Here is a 21,071-nt window from a genome sequence, read left to right as displayed (position 1 = left end):
TCTATGAGTTTTTACAAAAATCACTGCTGAGATGAAAATATCATCTCACAACAAATAGGTAATCACAGTGCCCATATCTTCACATATTCTACTTTAAGGGAGCTTCCGTCGTTCGTCCATGTTGGTAACCAGTCATCTCTGGCTTTGAAAAATTTTTTGTTTATCAGTCTGTCAGTTTCTTTCCAAGGTTTCCGTTTATTGTTGGTACTCACGTAGTAATCAGGGAAGTCTGTTAGGCCACCAACTCCTACACCTAACACCACGTGCATCTGTGAAATGAAAGACATTTATAGGTAGGTACCTATGTCAAGATTACGATGTTTTCAGACAAGAGTAAGATGTTTTTAGACATCTTAGTCAAGAGTAAATAATTGACAGAAAATTGATGAAATCTGTTATTTAAGTTAGACGAATTTTTTTGTTGGAGCAGTAATTAATTAATACTCACAGTTTCATTAAAAAGAGATGCAATGTCTCTTTTGATTTCCCCATAGAGAAACTCGTCAACATAAAGCAATATCTGATCTGAAACATTAGTAAAAAAATTTGAGTATAAATTCAAAAAAAGTTCGGAATTAATGGTACTACATAAACTTCTACCAAATTGAATTGATAGCGGATAGAATTTGGCTTCACAAGGGACGACAGAAAGAAAACCAGAATGGTTTGAAATGCATTTTGCTGGAGGCAATTTTGGAATAAAATTTTTTGTAATCTCAAACATTTTTCATGAAGCTTTATCTACGTTCGATACAGAAGCAAAATGATTCGGCAATCGGTGTTTCTGCCTTCTGGTCATATAATCAGAAGTTCACGACTTAGGCTCAGAAAACGGCAGCCAATCAAAAACGAGACCACTCATGTCGCCACTGTAGCTTATTGAGTCACTGTAAGTCAATTATTTGTATAGCTCCATCTTGAGGAAGAAAAAGAAAAAGGGGCCCATACCGAGCTGAGTCGCCAGCATTATTTCAAACAAAACCTAATCAGTGAACACACCAGTATTTCAGACTAAAGACTTATGACTAAAGATGCATCTTGTTATCACTTTTATGGCGGGCTTCATAAAACTTTTGTCGTGGTGATTTGCTCGATCAAATCATTTCTATTTGTTGTCTATAAATTGATTATGGACTATATGTCAGCATAGTATAAGGAAAGGATAGTAAGCCAACCGCCGTTTAACGGCAAGGAAATAGTCACCAGGGGTCGCTACTGTAGTTGGATTTGGATAAGTAACTCGATAATAGATAGCGCTGAATCATGAGCTATAGATGGCGCAGAAATAATACGATAATTCATTCAGTGGCGTGGTTGAAAAGGGGTCACATGACATTGCCAACAATTTTTATGTTATTATTAAGTTATCACAAATACACGCCACTGGCCTAAATGCTTATTACAGAGCAGAAAAAATATCAAAATATGGAAATCTTTTGACCACTCTATTTCAAATATTTTAGTTCTTCAAAATAACACCGATTTTTTCAGAGGGCTCCACTTTACGGACCAATTTTTGACAGTAAAATTCGAGTGAAACGTGAGTACAACTAGATGGCGCTCAACATCAACAAAATCGAAAAAAGCACTACACTGGCTTACTATCCTTTCCTTATACTATGATGTTAGATAGTTTAGTGCGACAGAACTTACATTGGAGACACCAAACGCCCCCTGTACACAAGAGTCAAAGAGCACCAAAAACTAGCTCGACTAGGGGAAACAGACAAATCCAGGCTAGTCCAAAATAGGATCAAATAGGATGAAGCTTCCATAATAATAATAATATCAAAGAAAGAAAGATCAAAACGGAAGAAACTCATAGAAGCAGCCTTCATGGTCATCACTCCGAATCCCATAAGTCTGGGCATCAATCATAAGATCTAATTTGAGGAAATTAAACCCTGTTCGAGTTGATAGCATCTCGACACCACCAAATTAGAAAGGAGTCTAAATTCGGACGAAAAACTGCGCTCAGCATCTGCGCCAACCGAAAATTCGACTAGTAAGCATACCAACTGCGTATGCCGAAAGAAAAATATCTAACAAATCATTTCTGTGTTCAATTTCACTTCATTTTTGACACTTCCATAGATTTAAAACTGGTTTCAATCAATGAGACTAGTTGATCGGTCTATCAAAGTTTGATGAAACCTATCGTAAGTGAAAATTATTCAACTGTTTTAATGGAATGTTTTTCATACCAGGCTCCCACAAAACCGAATATTTATGGAAACTTTCACTGAATGGCCTTCTTCCTCTACTGGAGCTCAAATGTTTGCTACGATCTGGTTCGTTGAAGGTCAACATTGGCCCTCCAAAAAGAAGAGTCCCCCCAATATCCTCCCCTCCATTTCCGTAAAGATGCTGATTGCCTCTTGCATAGGCGATCCATATTTTTTTACTCTTATTCGTACTTGATTCCAAGTAGATTTCTGGAAATAAAGAATTTATAATTATGAAACTGTAATAAAAATAACAGATTGTGTCAAATGAGAGAATATTGGAGAAAATAAGTTTTTCTTTTCTACAAATATGTATAATGGTTTGAAATAGGATTGTTTTGTCTCCGTTCAATTATTGCATATAGTTTCACATTCATTAGTTTCAATATTGGCTATTTGGAATGAAAACCTACTTTTGAAAGGCTACAAAGGTGAGTCACAAGTGCGCAATACTGTAGTATTCTTGTTTTTTATGAACGATCATCAGTAAAAGCACAGTTTACACAATATGTTAGTGCTTGTTATAAGCTTTGCATGAATAGCTTTCAAATAAGTAACTTTCTCTACGAACGAAATAAAAACAAAATTCTCTCTATTCAACAACGAGCCTGAAACCCAGACGAGAAACTTTTATGGTCATATACTTATGACCATAGAATGTACTCATTCTAAAAAAGCCATTGAGAAGTTTAGTCAAAATATATTTCGGTAGTAAAATCTCCTCCTCATTTCGATATGAAGGTGGTGATATAACGGGTATTTCTTTTCGGGGTATACAACTTTAAGTTGGCATCACTGTTCAAGATGGCGACCGATTTAACAGCTGTCTAGTGATTTATTCTCAGTTTGGTTTGGCAATTCATCATGAATAGACTTACGCCTGAACAACGCTTGCAAAGAGTGCAATTTTATTTCGAAAATAATGGTTCTGTGCGGAATACGTATCGCGCACTACGTCCATTTTATTTTGTTTAGCGATGAAGCGCACTTCTGGTTGAATGGCTACGTCAACAAACAAAACTGCCGCATTTGGAATGAAGCTCAAGTGTATGTCGAAACACCGTTACATCCAGAAAAACTGACTGTTTGGTGCGCTTTATGGGCTGGTGGAATCATTGGTCCGTACTTCTTCAAAAACGATGATGACCAGAACGTTTCAGCCAATAGTGATCGGTATAGAGCCATGATTACTAACTTTTCCATTCCTTAATTGAACAACCATGATGTCTAGGAGCTAAGGTTCCAACAAGACGGCGCAACATGTCACACAGCTCGTGCCACAATCGATTTATTGAAAGACACGTTTGGTGACCGCCTAATTTCACGTTTTGGACCTGTGAATTGGCCTCCAAGATCTTTTGATTTAACACCGCTAGACTACTTTCTGTGGGGCTATGTAAAGTCATTGGTCTATGCGGATAAGCCACAAACCCTTGACCATTTGGAAGACAACATTCGCCGTGTTATTGCCGATATACGGCCACAAATGTTGGAAAAAGTCATCGAAAATTAGACATCCAGATTGGACTACATCCGAGCCAGCCGTGGCGGTCATATGCCAGAAATCATATTTAAAATGTAATGCCACAAGATAATATTGCTGATGAATAAAATTCAATGTCAATCGAATTATCCATCGTTGTTTTATTGCAATTTAAAGTTCTATAGCTCTAAAAAAACACCCTTTATATGGTAGGGACCACTTTATGAGCGAAGCACGAAAAAGCCTAGTGCTACAACCATTGACAGAGAATTGCATCTTACATTTGTGTGTTCAAGGACTAATTGAATTATTATTTTCTTGCATGAATACATTTTTTGCTAAAAATCTATTTTATATTTCTCAACGAATAAACATTGATTGGAATTTGGAATTTTTTTGGAATTGCATTGCTTCCTAATTTCAAAGCCAAGGAAAGCAGTGCTTAAATAATCAAATGATTCAGAAAAACTTACCAGGATATATCCAATCACCAACTGGTAATTTCGCCTTTATTTCGACAGTTCCATATTTAAAATTTTCGTTAGTTTTCATCTTTCCAGATCTAACCGGTGGTAGAATGAATCCACTGTCCTCATAAGCAATACAATCATTTTCGGAATGACTAGTACACCTGCAAAGTTTACATATTCACCATGGAATTCCAAGAATTCGACTCTAAAATACTCTTTTACCCTTCTCTCAAATCCAAGGTACCACTTACTTCATCTAATTTTGTAGCAGGTATAGGTTTGATGACTAGATTGTGATCTTTTATGAAAAGAATGTCTTCCTTCTTCTGGTAGGAACAGAATTCGAAATCCTGCAAACATTTTTGGTATATATTTCATTTCATAGGTTTCATTTTTTGTTATAACTTCACATCAGTTATCCAAATTGATATCTCTGGTATAGAGTTTGCTATAATGTATATTCTGATCTCCTCTAGTACTAAAATGATTTTTTGTTATATTTATATTGTCATTTGCTCACCGGAAAAGAAGGTATGTAATGCGCAATTTTCCAATGTTTTTCATTGACTTTACCATCGAAGAACAGACTGTCAAAAATGAGTTCTTTTTCACAAACTCGTGTTGGTCCTAATCTTTGCGTTATACTCCTTCTACAGTTTGTCTTATTTAAATCCCGGAGAGGTATAAGGTCTGAAATTCAAAGTTTTATAAGTAAGGACTCATTGAAAATATATCTTCTTAGTTTCAGACCAAGAGCAACTTTATTTTATTAATTCACGAGGCTTAAGCAAAGTTTTACTACACAGCCTGTGACAAAGATACAAAATATTCTTGATCTGGATAATAATCGAGATCGTCAAGAAATAATATTTTGAAGTTCAATCTCAAGGATCGGAATGAACCTTGATGAACACTCTATTGATATTCTTCAATCGACAAACAGAAATTGCTGAGAAATTGAAAGTAGATTATTTTTGGATGTGACAACTATATCCACACATTTGCATATGGGGTCATTTAAATATAAGGTGTAGTAAAAAAAATCCATTATTTCTGCATGAACAACAATGTTTTAATTACCATAGCTAGAATGATCCGTTTTAGGTCAAATATGCGCTGTTTTGTTCGATAACTTGTTGTTCTTTTGAGGGTAATATTATAATACCTCTCTCATAAATGCCCAAATGGTCCAATTGTTGACAGCACAGTTCCGAGTTAACAGTTGTGGCGTAGGGGAGCAGCTTATAGTAGATAATTCTCTACCGATCCCACCAAACACATATCAAAACCTTCCTGGCCGTCAATCCTAGCTTGGCCACCGTTTCCGCCGGCTCACTGCGTTTCGATCATATCCGTTTTTGCTTGACGTTGTCGTAAGTGATCCACTTTTGATCATCAGTCACCAACCGTTTCAAAAATGGGTCGATTAGGTGCGATTCAGCAGGGATTCGCAGATGGAAATTCGATCCTTGAATTGTGTTAACTCGGGGGGTACCCATACATCGAGTTTCTCTTTGAGACCACCCTTTTGCAAATGATTCCAAACGGTTTGTTATACAATCTTTGGATCTTAGGCAATTGAAACAGTGCTTAAATGACGGTCGGGCTCGACAATGTTCATGATTTCATTGATATTTTCGATAATTGGCCTTCCAGTGCTTGGTGCATCTTTCGCATCAAAATTACCGGAACGGAATTGACGAGACCAAAATTGCGCGTGATTGACTGTTACAGTATCAGGACCATAATCACTATTTACATTTTCAGTCATCTGGCTTCCATTTTTGCCTTTATCAAAGAAAAAATGTAAAATATAGCGTATTTTCTCTTTGCCAGTGTCCATCTTTGACACGCGCTCAAACTAAACTGAGTCAACTAATCACAAAACTGTCAATAAAGTAATTGTAGTACGAAATCTCATATTTTTAAAGCTATCTAGTGGAACCTGATGGGACTCATACAACGCGAGATACAGGTAACTGAAGCCATCTATTAGAAAAATAATGAATTTCTTTTTACTACACCTCATAATTCTGAGGTTATCAAATGTATGCATGGTGGATCCTAGGCTGTCCTTGACAAGAAACATGCTTAGTTAGAAACATGATGGACATGGATAACATCCCATTTATTTCAATGAGAACATTGGATAAACAACAAATTTACCTACTTTATGTTATAAATGAAATCATTGAAGATTCATTTCACTACTCTTTTTTACATCAAGATACTAACAGTCATGATACTAACAAATCAACCACTGTTTAGGTAGATGAAATGATGAAATTTATCTGAAATAATACAATCGAAACGTGTTGATTAATCACATAACTTAAACCATGTAATGAAATGTTTCGTCAAATAAATGCTAAAAGCTAAAAGGTATATGTAACAATTTCAAGAAAAGCATAGAATTATCAGTATATAGCAATGGATAGTTGAAATATTGAAAATGAATCCTATTTCGATTTGCAATAAAGTAAGAAGCTGTTGGTCAGAGTGAATAAAGTCCCTTTCAGTGTCCTTGGTATTCATTAAAGGGAAACTATTTGGTCACAGGTTACGCATTGTTCTCTACTTCAGCAAGGTCGTTATTTAAAAATCATGGTACGTTTGTAATAAACGTTATTTTTTAAGAGTGTGTCTACTCAACGTGTTCATCAGGTATATCTATTTATACATAATTTCTTGAACCTTGAGGCTATTTCTTTTAGTGAGTTAGGAACTTTATCACAAAAAATTTCTTACCATTAACTATCCACGATTGTCTTGGTTTTTTGTATCCGAACTTTTGATGCTGCAAAAATATCCAATAATAAATTTTATCACCAATCTCGAGTTTCAGATTAGGATTGAAATATGACCATCCATTCTCTGATGGCCTCCTTATATCTACGCTTATTTCCCCAGGTTCAATGTCATCTATTTGTTTATTTTTGTTAGCATGGAAGCCGATCACATTTATATCATCCATCTCTGAAAATGCGTCGATAATTATTTATGATAGTGTAATCATATATGAAAGAGAGAAAAAATTGGATAAGATTCATGGGCTCAATAAATAATCGACTTGAAATTGAGAAATATCGCTCACAGGAAAAAAAAGTCTAATAAGTCTTATTCTTTTCTTTCACAACGTTTCGGCCTTTATTAGGTCTTCTTTAGGTTTAATAAAAACATTAAAAACTTCAAGATGAAAATATTGAAGATTCGGAGGGAAGATGGTTCCATAATCTCGAATTTAATTGGTGACACGCGAGGTCGGCGTAATTGGTGGGGGTAAACAGTTGGTGAGAATACTTGATGAAGTGATTTTGGGAGAGCGCTTTTGCGATTATGGGAAAAATTAAGTTGATTTCATTATCCTTATACAAGGCCACCCTCGTGTATTTTCGTATTTCGACTGAAAATTTTTTATTATCGAATATTCGGGCCAGTACAACCCAGATAACCCAGATGTTAGTTTATTGTCGAACTGTACACTACTACTTCTCTGGCCTACTTGAAATATTGACATTAATGTGTTATTTCACCTTTAATACAAATTTATTATTGAATGATCTGATATTTCATATATTCAATATCGAACCAATACATTTCATCATTGTGTAATACACAAACCTTCGAAATAATTGAGAGCTCATACATAAGCGATGATGTCTGGTATTTTGCATTTTCTTTTACAATTAGTTTATGGTTTGTGGAATTACCGAGACGTTGATATCAGTGACCACATCATAATAAATCAATACCACAACATTCCTTCAAAGAATGTTTAGGCAAATAAGTGGCACCTATAATTAGTTTTTTGAAAGTTATTGTCAGATATTTTTCAGTCGATAGAAGACGTAACGGAGAAAATGACTTTGAATATGTTTTCTTCATAATGGTTACAATGGTAGTATTCTATGTTGTAGCGAAATATATCTGTCTACATTAAAGACGACAGAATGAATTCTGCTAAGAAGTAGAATGAGAGAAAATCGATTGAATTGAAAGTTTTAGCAAAAGAAAGGGCGTTCATTCTATCCATCTTCGAGTTTTCAGCTGAACGAAAAATAGGTAGAAAAAATAGTATCATTATTTGTAAGCACTCTCTTCAAGAACTTACTGGCTTCCACTATCCCAAAGATGCTTAGAAAGCGTGACGTCAAGTCAAAAACCGATTATACCATGGCAAAAAAACCCAGAATTTTCCAATTTACGATGTTTTGCTTGAAAATATTATTCTAAAAATACAGACCAAAACTCATCTCCAACGGATTTCTTTTGGTATTAATAGTCCAATATTTTTTTTGAATTTTCTATGGTTTTGATGGTATGATCAGCTTGCAATTATGCGCGAAGTTTGAAATCGTTATCCCATATCGAATCCCAAAATCTCAACTACGTCAGTTTCGTGGTAGAACAGTTGTTCCTTTCCGCTTGAAATTTACTTTCAATCTTCTCGCTGCTTCGACTATTTTTACGGTCTTAGATCCGGACTTCTCGCTGGCCAAGAGAATTATCCAAAATTATATCAAATGGATCAATGTAGAAAAAATTGACGAAAAATGAATTAAGGTGGGAAATCTTTCAAAAATCAAAAGAACTCAAATATCTCGTGTACTGTTGAATTTTGGTTTTCACTAAATATGGCTCGAACGACAGCTAATAAGTCTACTAACATGTCCTTCATGGTTAACGTCTAATTTTGAAACACCCTGTGTATCACTTCACATTTATCTAATTGACAGGTCATTTTATAAGAAATTCCATTAAATGAATTCAAAACGTTTTTTATATCTTCAAAGAGAATAGATGAAGCTGATGCACTAGGAACTCACCTCCAACAGTTACTCTGAAACCTTCAGGTTCGAAGGCTTCGAGTTTGACGCTAGGAAACTCGAAATCACATAGCACGATCGAAAACTGCATCAAAATCCAAACAAATTTCTGCACTCTAGACATACTTCGTGATTTGGATAACCGGAACTTTCACACGATAACACTCGATCTTGGTGAACCTTCGACTGAGGTTTGATAACTTGTTGTTCGCTGGATTTTCTGGATTTGATTGTTTACAGGAACATGAAGAGTGTTCAGTTTCTATCGAGCAAGACTGATCGAACTCGTCTCTTGATTGAACGTGGGGTCAAGATAATCTTTTTATTGTCGAAGCGAATACGTGTTTTCATACAGAATTAGTTACTGAATTATTGTCTGGTGACCTCCAGGTGCTGTCTAACGCGTTGGTTTCGTTGAAGTGCAATCACTCTGGATCCTATATAGGAAATAATTGGAAATATGTGCTACCGAGAAGAATGGTTACACCTACTAGTATAATAATAATAACAGTTTTTATTTATTGACATCAAAGGACATCGACCGAATATTAGCAGCTTCACCTCCAAACCCCTTTTCGAACTTCTCTGCTTTTGTTCTTGCTTTGTTTGACTATACGACTCCATAATGTCTACATCTTGGTCAAATTTCTTACAGATTACGGTCTCTTTGACTCAATGCTTTTTTGCGAATTTGTGTCTATAATTTGCTAATTTCGAACCGAGAATGGTCTCAAATGATAAGGTTCCATTCGCTAAAGATGCACTGTTAGAAATTAGTTGCTATTTTCAACAACTTCTTATTTTGTTGAAAAGTTGTAGTTGAATCTGACATTATTTTTGACTTATTTTAACAACTAACATTTTCGATGTAGTTGTTAATTCATTGCGTTGTTAAATTCCCTACTACAGTTGTAGATATAGCACCAGGTAGATGTCATAAGCTAATCACTTTATGTTCTTGATAAAATAACACAATAAAGTTTAAGTCTTAACAAAAATCAACTGTTACTACATCTACAGTAATTTTGTACTTTCATCTTCAGCGAAGTTGTCCAAAGTACAAAATATACTATTGAATTCGTTTGAATGGTGATCGTGTTTAAACAAAAGTTAAGGGTATTATGATAATATTTCATTGTTATTGGAACTAATCCTGTAAGGATTAGTGAATTCACTTAGACTTAGGTACTTCGATAGAAAATCAGCACAATTTATTCACATAATATATATTTTGAAGTATACCATCAGCTCAACTCGAGAAAAAAATCATCGGTAATATATCATAGATTGTGAGACCCATGATCGGCAAATGATATCCTCTATGATTTCATTAATTGATTGAATTTTTCACAATTCCTTCTTTCATGGCATTTACTTCATTAAAAACCAGAATACCTATTAGTCATACATAGGAATAAATTTCATATGACGCCTTGTCTGGCAGTGAATAGGTAAATGATGCGTTCATTACAGACTTTCTAGTTCGTATGTAAAATTTGCAATTTATTACAAATATCTGCATTTTACAAACTATATGCAGCGTAAATACATACTTATCTATTTCATTTCAAACTCTACTATTGCTGTTGCTATTTTTTAATTAACATGCGAGGCGCCATTTTCCATGAACAATAGAAATATTCGAATTTTTTCAGTTTGTGTCAAATTTTAATATTATCATTTATAATAGAATTATAATGTTAAATATTCGACACAAACTGAAAAAATTCGAATATTTCTATTGTTCATGAAAATTTTTTATTCAGATATAAGGTACCTACATGTATACAGGGTGAGTCAGGAGGAACGGACCAAACTCCAGGCATCGTATTGTACACGTGGAAATAATTCAAAAAAACTCATATGTTCTCATACCATTCTTATAGTAGGTGAGAAAATTTGGTGATACCTGAATAACAATTTTTTGATCCGAAAATATAGAGAAAAATGAAAGGCACATTAGGGTTATCTTTTTACAGAAACTGATATTTCTATTAACTGCATTCCTTCATCTTTTTTTGTTTTCGAGTTATTGGCCGAAATTAGAATTTGAGCGATTTCAACATTGGTCTTCAGGGGCGTATTTACGGGGGGTACTGGGGGTAATTACCCCCTCTCCCCCCAGAAAAGAGTTTTTCACGCAAAATCTTCGAATGGAAACGATAACACTCTAGGCCTCTGGCATGTTCGTAGCAACAATAGAAGGGTTTCGTTAATTGATTGATCATTTCGACTTGTTTTCTGAAGTAGGTAGAGTAGGTACAGGAAAAATTTCTCGTTGAAATGATTTACGCCCATTTTGAAGCTCTCTAGAACATTAAATTTGTCATTCTATGGTGAAACAACCGAATTAATTCCGGTATTTTTTATATCTTGGTCAAATAATAATTGTCAGCTGAAATGAAATGATTTTAGTTTTCGTTTATTGTCTATGAATACCTCGAAACTTTATAAAGCAAAGCCCTCTCAGTAAGGAGGAATTTGGCGCGAATTGCCGATGTGTTCTAGCATGTATCTACGTTAAAAAAAAGAACCACCCTGTCGTCAACCAAATCGTTGAAGCAGGAATATAAGCATCTGGTTGTAATAAAAACATCGCGCCTTTGTCGGCTCGTGACACACTGATGAAGATTCAACAACATCTTCTTGCTATATTAACAACAGTAAAACACCCTTTGTGAACATTTTTTAGTTACACTCATTCTCGTAAATCTTCGCTATTTCTCGATTCTTTTCGTGAATCCGAATCACTGGGGTTGGATTGTTCAAATGGAAATAATATCATATCACATTGAGATTCAGAATTCAGACGATTGAGTATCAAAGTATCCACTATTCCATTATCCAGTCTGTTCGCTCTTAAGGGTATAGTAGTGATTAGGTATATGTGTTGTGATATAGAGCTTGACTGTTATTATTTTTGTGTTACCTAGGAAAGATGATGCAGGTGAGTACAATTGAATAAAATCGATTTACGATTAAAAACTTCTCTTTTAATTTTTGGCTTACACACCTATTTAACGTAATAATATATAGTCGTTACACATTAGGTGATCACAACTGAATTATATTTATACTGAGTGTTGTTTGTTCAGGAACAATTTGAAAATTCCGGCGCTGCTACTAACAATCAGTACGATTTTTTCAATCAGACGATTGCAAACTATTTCATAAAATTGAAATATAAGGATTCATTGGAATGGGTTGCACTTGCAAGTCAATCCTATGCAAGTATGATTGAAACAGGTTAGGCATCTTTCAATTCTCTAAAATCAATTCATTTGGTCAGTAATATACACAACTCTGAATAATTTTCAGTTGTTCATTATGTAGGCTTTTTTAATGAATTCTATTCCTGATTTTCATAGAAACTAAGTTCATCATCAAAACCTATTTACGTACCTAATAAATGAATAACAAAATTGAGGTAAAATTAATTTACAGTGAAAAAAAGGTATCCTGAGTTGGAACATCAAGAATTGGTTCTATCGGATTCGGCAGGAGCCATACTTTCTCTAGAGTTTTTTCCAATTTTTCTCGGATTTTCAGAAAGAGGTGTAATTATTCAAGTTTCAGTGCAGAAGGGTAAGTAAATTAAAAAATTGTTTGTTGTAAAAACGATACTTATATCACTGAGTGCTAATTACGCTTTTTTTCGAAGAAATATTATTCTTTGATGTATTCAATACTATTATTACCTATACAGGGTGTCAACAGAATATGAAAATAACATGCTCGCGTTTGAATATCCTTAGGGTTATCGACGTCGATATTTTTGTGATGTGAAATTAGCATAATTCTACTGAGAAAAAATGGCAGAAGTTCTTCTGGGAAGACCCGAAACGAAAGAGATTTTTTATTTTTAAATAGCACACTAAGTATATTTTTCCATATGTACAGGTCATTACGAGTGCCACAATATGTAACTTGTCAATTTTTGATATATCATGTGAATTATTTTGAACATTGCATTCTTATACCTAGATGACTAAAAATGTATTCAATCGTTCAATTTTCAGTTCATCATGAGAGAAAAATACGAAATTTTGGATATTTAGTGAAGAGATGTATTTCACTCTCATGAGTCTCATGCTGTACTGACAATTGAACGATTGAAGCCATTCTCAGCCATCTAGGGTGTAGATAAAAGAATGAAATGTTCAAATTATTCACATAATATGCCAAAATTTGACAAGTGATATATCGTTGTATTCGTAATGAAGTGTACAATGAAGAAATGAAAAAATCTAATTCGACAACTCTAAGGATGATTCAAACTCGAGCATGTTTCAATATTCCGTTCACACCCTGTAGAGCAGGGATGTCAAACTCGCAGCCCGCGGGCCGCATGCGGCCCCCTTCATCTATTATTGCGGCCCACCTCACTCACGAAAAAAATGGTTTCTTTATATCCTGATTTTTTGAAAGGATATAATATGCAGTCCTACTGTTCTTGTTTTTTCTTTACCATCTACTTTGGGACACCCATATGAACACAAAAGCGAGCACAAAGGTGATTTGGTAATTTCTCAGGATGTACACATTTTAGGTTCTTTTCGATATTACCTATCAAATTTTTTAATATACATACTTACTCCAATAGATATAAGAAGAAAATTTCATAATGAATCAACAAAATAATTTTTTCCACATAGAATTGTTTGCTAAAAAATCAAAAATTATTTTTCTATTAGAATCTTAGAATGATTGCTCAGGATGAAAAGTTATATCATATTATCACTTTTAGACACACTCCTAGAAATTGAAGGATACCCAACGAACTTAGTCCTTCTACTTTTTCGGATTCAAGTACTTTATGTAGTTTCGACACTAATGTCAGTTGCCTATCAGACGTAACTAATGAAGATTACCCGAGGAAAAGAGCTAGAACTGAGTTGAGAGAAAGAGAAGTAAACGTGCAGGTAAATTTTTTCTCCAAATGCTTTGCGGTATTCATTGACCTGAATTATTTTCAAATTTTCACTGTAGTACGAAACTAACAAAACAGAAACCCATTCTTTCATTTTCAAATATTTCAGGAATTGAAAGAGTATATATTGAAGGCTCCAGGAGGAAAAGAAGTTGTCTTTTTCTACAGGAATAACAGGACCCTGGACGATAAACATAGGAAGAGATTAGTAAACATTGTAGTGAATCATATGCTACAAGATACCCTTGACGTATTGCCTTCTAATTACACAAAAGCGACATATGCATCAGCAATCGTCCAACTATTTCCTGCTCTAAGGGACAAAACTACGGAAGACGGATTTGTAAGTTCCGTTTTTTATGGGGAATCTTCGATGGTGCAATCTTTCATTTACAGGAAGACAAGAATTATGATATTATTGCTTTGAAAACAATATCGCATAAGGTTTCATATGATTTGAGTTCCCCATATCTAAATAATTTCAAATGTATCGTCCCAAAATTTGACATAGTTCTGAAATAATTCATTTGTGATAATTTTGTATGTTCCGTTGGCGCTATTCAGGGCTCGATGTTTTCACCGGATTATGTATACTGCATACTTGTATGTAGGTAAATGAAGAATATGTATAGTATCTCTATCTAAAGAATATTCTGTTGATATTTATTTTCTATATTTTGTAATTCTATATTTTTTTATTTAGTTTTCAAATGGCATTTTAATTTTTTGTTATAACATTTTTTTTATTAGATAATAAAGTTTGTTTCACAAAATCTAGATTTTTAATTGTAAGACGAATTTTATTTCAGCGAGAAACTATCTTGGCATCCTAGTGCAAAATCTTGATCTGTTTCGATGAAATCAACATCATATATATGTTTTCATTAGTCCAAGAAAATATGCAGATAATTCAAAGAAGTGAAGAATGATAACAAAACGATAAAGGTTGGATAAACTGACAATCAACTTTGGCCTAGCCCTAGCGAATGAAATCCACTGAATTGAGTTGAATACCATAACTTTTGGTTCATCATTGGGTGGTTGCATCATAAGATGGTTTTAGGCAAAACAATTAAACATAGTTGAAACGAAAATATTTTTAATTGAGAATGAAATTTCAAATTTCTTGGTTACTCGTTACCACTAAAAGGTGGTGGTTGTAACAACGAGAAACAGTGAAAGTAATAGCAAGTAATTGTACTTAAAATAGCAAGAAGGTGAGGGCAATAATTATTTCACAAAGAGTAATTGTATCAACAGAGAGTTGATAAAATGAGCAATTACTTGGCAATAGATCCGCAGTTAATGATTGCTAACTAAACTTATGCTTCGTGTAAAATTTCATTTTTTTCATTTCTAGAATATTCAAGAATGAAATCGAAAAAAATTATCCAATATTTCCGTGATCAAAAAAACCAATGAAGATTGAGTTTTGGTTGTTGATGGAAACTAACAATTCCTAGATTCGTGCTTAATATCAATCAATCAAAACAATAGAAAAATAAAAAAAAATTATAGAAAAGAAATACCCGACATTTTCGTGTAACAAAACTAGATAATATTCTGCGTGTATATCTAGAATAATAATTTCAAACTTCATACTGAATTTCGGGTTTATAGTATAGTTAAAATCATAGAAAATCGAAAAAAAATGATATTTCATTGATAACAGATTTCACTGGGCATTGAGTCTCTACTCAAACTAGCTTTGTCCTCTACACTAAGAACCGTAAATAAGAGGCTGTTTATGGTTTTTAGGACAAAATTGAGCTAAGATTAAAAAACACGAAGAAGACTACCGTAAAGTTACAGAGATTGATAAAGAACAGCGTGTCAATTGAATTAATTGAATTATGATCCAATAGGATTGCACTACATACCATATCTCCAACGAAACCATTAGAAGCAATGTTATTTTGAGAAATAATTCTGTGAATTAACCTTAAAGGGTTTACAGCACGTGGCATTCTCATATTTTACCGAAGTTTAACTACTTCTCTCTCCTCAGAGTTTTTGCGATCCCACCACATCTTTACTTTTAATTTCAGAATAACTGTTTTTTCAGCCTTTGACAAGACTTTTTGTATAATATTTTCATGTAGAATTCATAAAAAAATAAATGTTTGTTCGTATAGTTGTATCATGCATATTATACTTATTCTTTAATAAAAAATTTTTTTAATTCCTTTTTTTTTTCATTACAAAGAAATTAATAAATAAAGACTTTCCGCAATTATAAAACCTTTAAAATTAATAATAGTGGAAACCTCATATGAATCGATGGTCTCTAGCTTAAAAAAAAGCGTACTTATTTTTTTACCGATCGCAGAAATAGTAGATATAGACTCCTCTTAAGATTTTTTAATTTTGTGATCAGGAAAATATTTTTGGACTTCATATTAGAGAAAAAACACTTGTCTGAATTGATTATCACAGTTTTGTTTATAAAAACAAAATACTATTTCACAAATAGCTATCCATCTATTAATAGAATATCCAGTAGACTCAAACATGCCAAAGTCAATATAAATCAAGTAAGATTGAAATGAGTTGAATCAAATTCTAATTTATTTCAACATGAATTCGAATACAATGCGTAGATACATTATGAATCAAACAAAAGAACTAAGTTGTGTCCTCTCCGTGAAGCGGAAGCACATCTAAGTGATCTAAGCAATGAAGCTCTTGTGTTGTGTAGGTAATTCAATTTCTACCCACTCCTCAGAAAAAAAAATATACATATAAATTATAGTGGAGAGTACATGTATTAAATATCTAAATAACAATTTATTTCCGAATTATACTTATTTCACAAGATTTTGGAAACCTTCAGCTGAATATGATAAGTCGATATGAGTTTACAAATATCGGATGATTTTATTACATTGCAATACATATTATCAAACAATAGTTTATCCAGTATGAACAAAAAAATTAAATCAACAATACAACAATTATTCCCATCAACATTCAATCTCGCCATCGCTTAGGGCAACTAAAAAGTCCTTCAGATCCTTTATTCCAGTCTGATTTATTTTCTGATAATAGGGTAGTTCTCTCATTTTCTTCATCCAGTTTACTAGTTTTGGATGGGCCACTTCGTCGATGGGTACAAGCATATTCATTCCTTCCAAGCTAGTTATTGCACTGAAATCTGCAATAGTGAGGTTATCTCCAGCGACATATGAGGACTGGTTCAAAAAGCTTTCCATGAAGTCATAACCCTGTGTCATGAAAACTTTTTCGTACTCTTCTACGGATTTACATCTTCCGGAATAACATTTTTTCTGGAATGAAATTTTTTGTTATGACTAACTTTTGAGGATATTTAACTAACTAAGTACATATCCGATCGGATTAAAATTATGCCTGTATATGAAGAATAACAATTTCAAGCCCCTTGAAAATTTTTGTGCTGATAGCTTCATCAAAATCTTAAAGAAATGAATAGGCATCTTTTTTTATTGATCATTATTTTGATTCAACGAAAAAAGTACAATTTCAAACTTGATATGCATATAATTAATTATCATTTTTGAATTTGATCATTTTAATCAATTTTTATTACCAAGATCGACAAGAAAGTTTGTAGGAACTGAAGTCTGAAAATAAAAAATCTGAAAACTAAAGTTACAAATGAAGGCTGCTTTAACTGACAAAATAACATCAATTCAGTTTTTCACAAGAATTATTCAAGTTTTAAGTCTATAAGGCATCAACACTTTGAAAGAGGAAAAGGAATTTGTAAAATTTTTTCAAGTGTATGAAAATAAAGTTGATGTAGTTATAGTAGCAAAAACAATTTTGGAATAAACTGATTAATTTAATTATCGAATTTCTATGATTATCTTTATTTTGCATTTCATTAAATTCAGACCCTATTTACACTTACCACAAAATTGCGAAGGTGAATGAATAGAAAACCAGTGTCAAAATGTAGTTTTTGATCAACCATAGCTCTCTTTTTAAGGTCTTTAGGATAAAGTGAGTCCTCCCTGCTATACTTCGAAACCAAGTAAGACATTATGGCGTGACTATCGCATATAATAGTTCCTTCATCCACTAAAGTGGGAACAGTGTGCAAAGGGTTTTTCTGGAAAAAATTGGATTAATCGCACCGCAATTGGAAAACTTTTTAGCTTGTACCAAAGAAACTGCGTAGCAAGTGTTCCATGCTTAAGATGATCATGATGAAGTTAGGTATTTCTCATTGAACTATCTGTTTTTGTATTCCGAATGAACATATTCAAAATTCAAAAATCAAAACTAGTTTATTTTTCAAACCGCACGCATGAGTTAAAACCGCGATAATAAAATCCCACCGTATTCCAAGTTTTAAAATTGTTACCACTGCAAAGAGATGCGTTGGTATAATTGCCACGCGGTAGCACGTGTAGATACATACTATTTTGAGCAATGAAAGTGATCAACACGACACATACCTACTATATCAATCAACTAGAATTCTGTAAATTATTCGAAAGAATTAGTAAAACAATAAATACCCTGCTCTCCAATGAATTGAACTTTTGATTGATTCATTTGATTCAACTATTTTTCGTTGGTTTCAAACTTCAAAAGAAGTCAAAATTAAAGTCGGGATCGATATATTTAAGGTAAAGTGACCCTAGATTTGTTGTTGTTCCATAAACGGATAAAAACTAATTTAGTGTATTAATAATAAAGTTTATTTGCTTATTGACAATGCTCCTTGTCATAAATTGAAAATGATTTGCTCATATGGCTTCAATGATTTCAATATGATTGAAATGAGGATGAAGTTCAATTTGAAAAAAAGTTTACCGACATATGCATATGAAAATATGCAGTTATTTCGAAATCCTTAATAGAATTCAGACTATGTTTTTTCACGTGGTCACCATTTATTTTAGTTAAAATGTTTCCAAATATTTTGATGATTTCTTGGATTCAGTTCATCTTTAGGTACAACATGTCTTGAGAAAAAAATGGAGACTACTCAGTAGACTATCCGACAGGAAAAAAAATTCAGGGCATGCTATTGGAAAAAATGGAATTATTGACATAGGAGATTTTCTTTAAAAATTGAATTGTCTTTCGGAACACCTGTTGAGTGATCTGTAAATCTGCAGAAGACTAAAAAACTTTTCCAGAATTCAATAAAATATAAATCATAGAATTATATCCAACGGTTTTCAATATATGACATTTAGCTTAAAAACCATTTCAACCATGAAAATTTTCGAAAAAAGTGACCTACATCAAAAAGTACAACATATAAATGATGACAAAGTATTTCGAAATCAAAATTTCAGGGTGATATTGAGTAGGTACTATTTAGGTATAATATAAAAATTGGATATTCCCATTTAAGAAGATCGGGTGGTATCGTGTTTCAACACTTTCGGACCAGCATGTAGAGTCGAGAATATTTTGAGCTTATGCGCTGGATGCTCTCGATTAGAATCATTCTCGTAGCCCATAATTTACAGAAGTTATCGACCATTCGAGAACTATTGACCCACCCTCTATATTTTCGAGGTCAAGATGATTCGCAAGTATAATGAATGTTATATATCAGTTCCTAATTTTCATATAAAAACACCTATACCAACCTTGAGAAAATCCGGCTTCAGGTGTTCCCCCTTTTCTAGTTTTACGGTGACGTATTCCACATTGAGTCCTAAAGCCTCTATAGTCATCATGACCGCTCTTGAAGGAGGACTCAAATATTCCATATACAGAGTGAGCGGCATCTTGTGTACACTGAATTCACTTATCACCAAAAAATTGTTAACGAGAAGAGCATCGACAGCAGAATGAACGATATAAAGAGATATTTATCGGAGTTGTTGGTCTCAAGAAAGCAAGTCAAGGTCTACGGATTCCATCAATAACATACCTTATTACTTATTCACTTCTTGAGAGTTATTTTTAATTTTCAGTTTACTCCATATTTAAGTAATTTCATACTTTCCAAATCAATTGTTTACAGGTTTCTTCCTTCGAATCACTATAGTTATTATAAGAGGATCTGGAAATAATACATTATTGACATAATAAAGAGGATAAACAGAGAAAGTAATTGTATTTATCGAAGTATACCTACTTGGACACGCGACTCCTAATGGAATGATTTTAAATTAGACGAGGTGAAAGGCAATATAACTATACGAGTGTTATACATTTAGTTGTGTTAAATCCAGACTAAGATTTTCCCAATTCAATTTTTTAAGAAAATACAGCTAGGTATATTTCAATTATGCGGTAATAATGTAATGCTATTTCTGACAGAATATCAAAATTTTTAGTAATTGTTATTCAGGCTACTAGTAGATTTATTTATCGATGGAAATCGAAATGGAAGTGATAAACTAGTCAAAAATGAGTTTTCAAAATCTCATCAAATATAATTTGATTATAGAACGGAAGATTAGCTGAATGTATAAGAGAAAAAGGAGTTATATACTAAATATAGGTATGAGTATTTAGATGTAACTCATAATCAGTGAAGTAGAGTTGAGAGCAGGAATCCAAAAGATTCTTTTCATCATAAAACTGCAAAATTACTGTAAAAAAATGATCTCTATATTACATTAGGTCCTTACAACGATTGACCAGTAAGTATCAGGAAAATAATAATTTTATTTAATTATTCTATGCTTAAGCCTCGCCACATTCGCCATTCTTAGGCTAAATTCGAATATATTATCCTCACTGTATTTTATCAAGTCACTGTAGGACCACTGAGTTGGCATACTGATGATTCAATTATTGGTCCCGGGATGACCACAATCCCCAAAAGAGTGAGCAACATAAAAGTTGCCTTACCAAGTTGTATACTCCCAAATCAGATCACTTTTTGATTGCTATTGTTTTTTGGAAAATATTTTGGAATGGAAATATCTTCATTTTATTTGTTCAATAAACATCACTGCATAATTTCATAGGATTCCAAAAATTATTTAAAAAGTGAATTAGACAAAAGCAAACCTTTTTTCTTCAAGTACATGCCTTACCGGTTGATTATTTTATGTAGAAAATTGTTGGCTCGAATAAAAGATATTTTCCTACAACTGCTATGGAAAGTAGCGTATTCTTCTTAGCTTACTCAATTTCAAAACTATATATTGCTCATACTGTGGGAAATATTTTTTC

General features: G+C 33.2%; 3 protein-coding genes across 3 annotated transcripts in view; 1 reads left to right on the top strand and 2 right to left on the bottom strand.

Moving 5' to 3' along the window:
• The window catches only part of LOC123672218, a 39,671-nt gene extending 30,435 nt beyond the window's left edge, over nucleotides 1-9,236 (bottom strand). The window contains exons 1-8 of the mRNA XM_045606233.1: nucleotides 9,005-9,236; nucleotides 6,927-7,154; nucleotides 4,699-4,868; nucleotides 4,401-4,528; nucleotides 4,182-4,339; nucleotides 2,205-2,435; nucleotides 449-525; nucleotides 66-269 (exon numbers count right to left, since the gene is read on the bottom strand). Coding sequence (XP_045462189.1) covers nucleotides 66-269; nucleotides 449-525; nucleotides 2,205-2,435; nucleotides 4,182-4,339; nucleotides 4,401-4,528; nucleotides 4,699-4,868; nucleotides 6,927-7,154; nucleotides 9,005-9,128 — 1,320 coding nt within the window. The 5' untranslated portion in view covers nucleotides 9,129-9,236. The remainder of the gene's footprint in view (nucleotides 1-65; nucleotides 270-448; nucleotides 526-2,204; nucleotides 2,436-4,181; nucleotides 4,340-4,400; nucleotides 4,529-4,698; nucleotides 4,869-6,926; nucleotides 7,155-9,004) is intronic.
• Nucleotides 9,237-10,429: 1,193 nt separating this feature from the next.
• Nucleotides 10,430-14,628, top strand: LOC123672215. Its single transcript, XM_045606230.1, has 3 exons — nucleotides 10,430-10,455; nucleotides 13,773-13,926; nucleotides 14,044-14,628. Exons 1-3 carry the CDS (start codon nucleotides 10,430-10,432, stop codon nucleotides 14,359-14,361), a joined length of 498 nt encoding a protein of 165 aa, XP_045462186.1. The 3' UTR covers nucleotides 14,362-14,628.
• Nucleotides 14,629-16,480: 1,852 nt separating this feature from the next.
• On the bottom strand, nucleotides 16,481-19,966 carry LOC123673781 (glutathione S-transferase 1-like). Its single transcript, XM_045608462.1, has 3 exons — nucleotides 19,529-19,966; nucleotides 17,827-18,027; nucleotides 16,481-17,221 (listed from the first exon to the last, which is right to left on the bottom strand). Exons 1-3 carry the CDS (start codon nucleotides 19,667-19,669, stop codon nucleotides 16,898-16,900), a joined length of 666 nt encoding a protein of 221 aa, XP_045464418.1. The 5' UTR covers nucleotides 19,670-19,966; the 3' UTR covers nucleotides 16,481-16,897.
• Between the last annotated feature and the right edge of the window lie 1,105 nt (nucleotides 19,967-21,071).

This window comes from Harmonia axyridis, chromosome 2 (assembly GCF_914767665.1).
Source record: "Harmonia axyridis chromosome 2, icHarAxyr1.1, whole genome shotgun sequence".
NCBI lineage: Eukaryota > Metazoa > Arthropoda > Insecta > Coleoptera > Coccinellidae > Harmonia > Harmonia axyridis.
Note: the sequence above shows the minus strand (reverse complement) of the source record. Positions and strands in the feature narration are given on the sequence as shown.

Bases quoted from the DNA above. Each gene is read 5' to 3' on its own strand.
- LOC123672215 (XM_045606230.1), top strand. From the start codon at position 10,430: ATGACGCCTTGTCTGGCAGTGAATAG. The intron at 10,456-13,772 runs GTAAATGATGCG...TAGAAATTGAAG, and splicing joins CCTTGTCTGGCAGTGAATAG to GATACCCAACGAACTTAGTC. The intron at 13,927-14,043 runs GTAAATTTTTTC...CAAATATTTCAG, and splicing joins AAAGAGAAGTAAACGTGCAG to GAATTGAAAGAGTATATATT.
- LOC123673781 (XM_045608462.1), bottom strand. From the start codon at position 19,669: ATGCCGCTCACTCTGTATATGGAATATTTGAGTCCTCCTTCAAGAGCG. The intron at 18,028-19,528 runs GTTGGTATAGGT...AATTTTTTCCAG, and splicing joins TGAAGCCGGATTTTCTCAAG to AAAAACCCTTTGCACACTGT. The intron at 17,222-17,826 runs GTAAGTGTAAAT...ATTTCATTCCAG, and splicing joins TTCACCTTCGCAATTTTGTG to AAAAAATGTTATTCCGGAAG.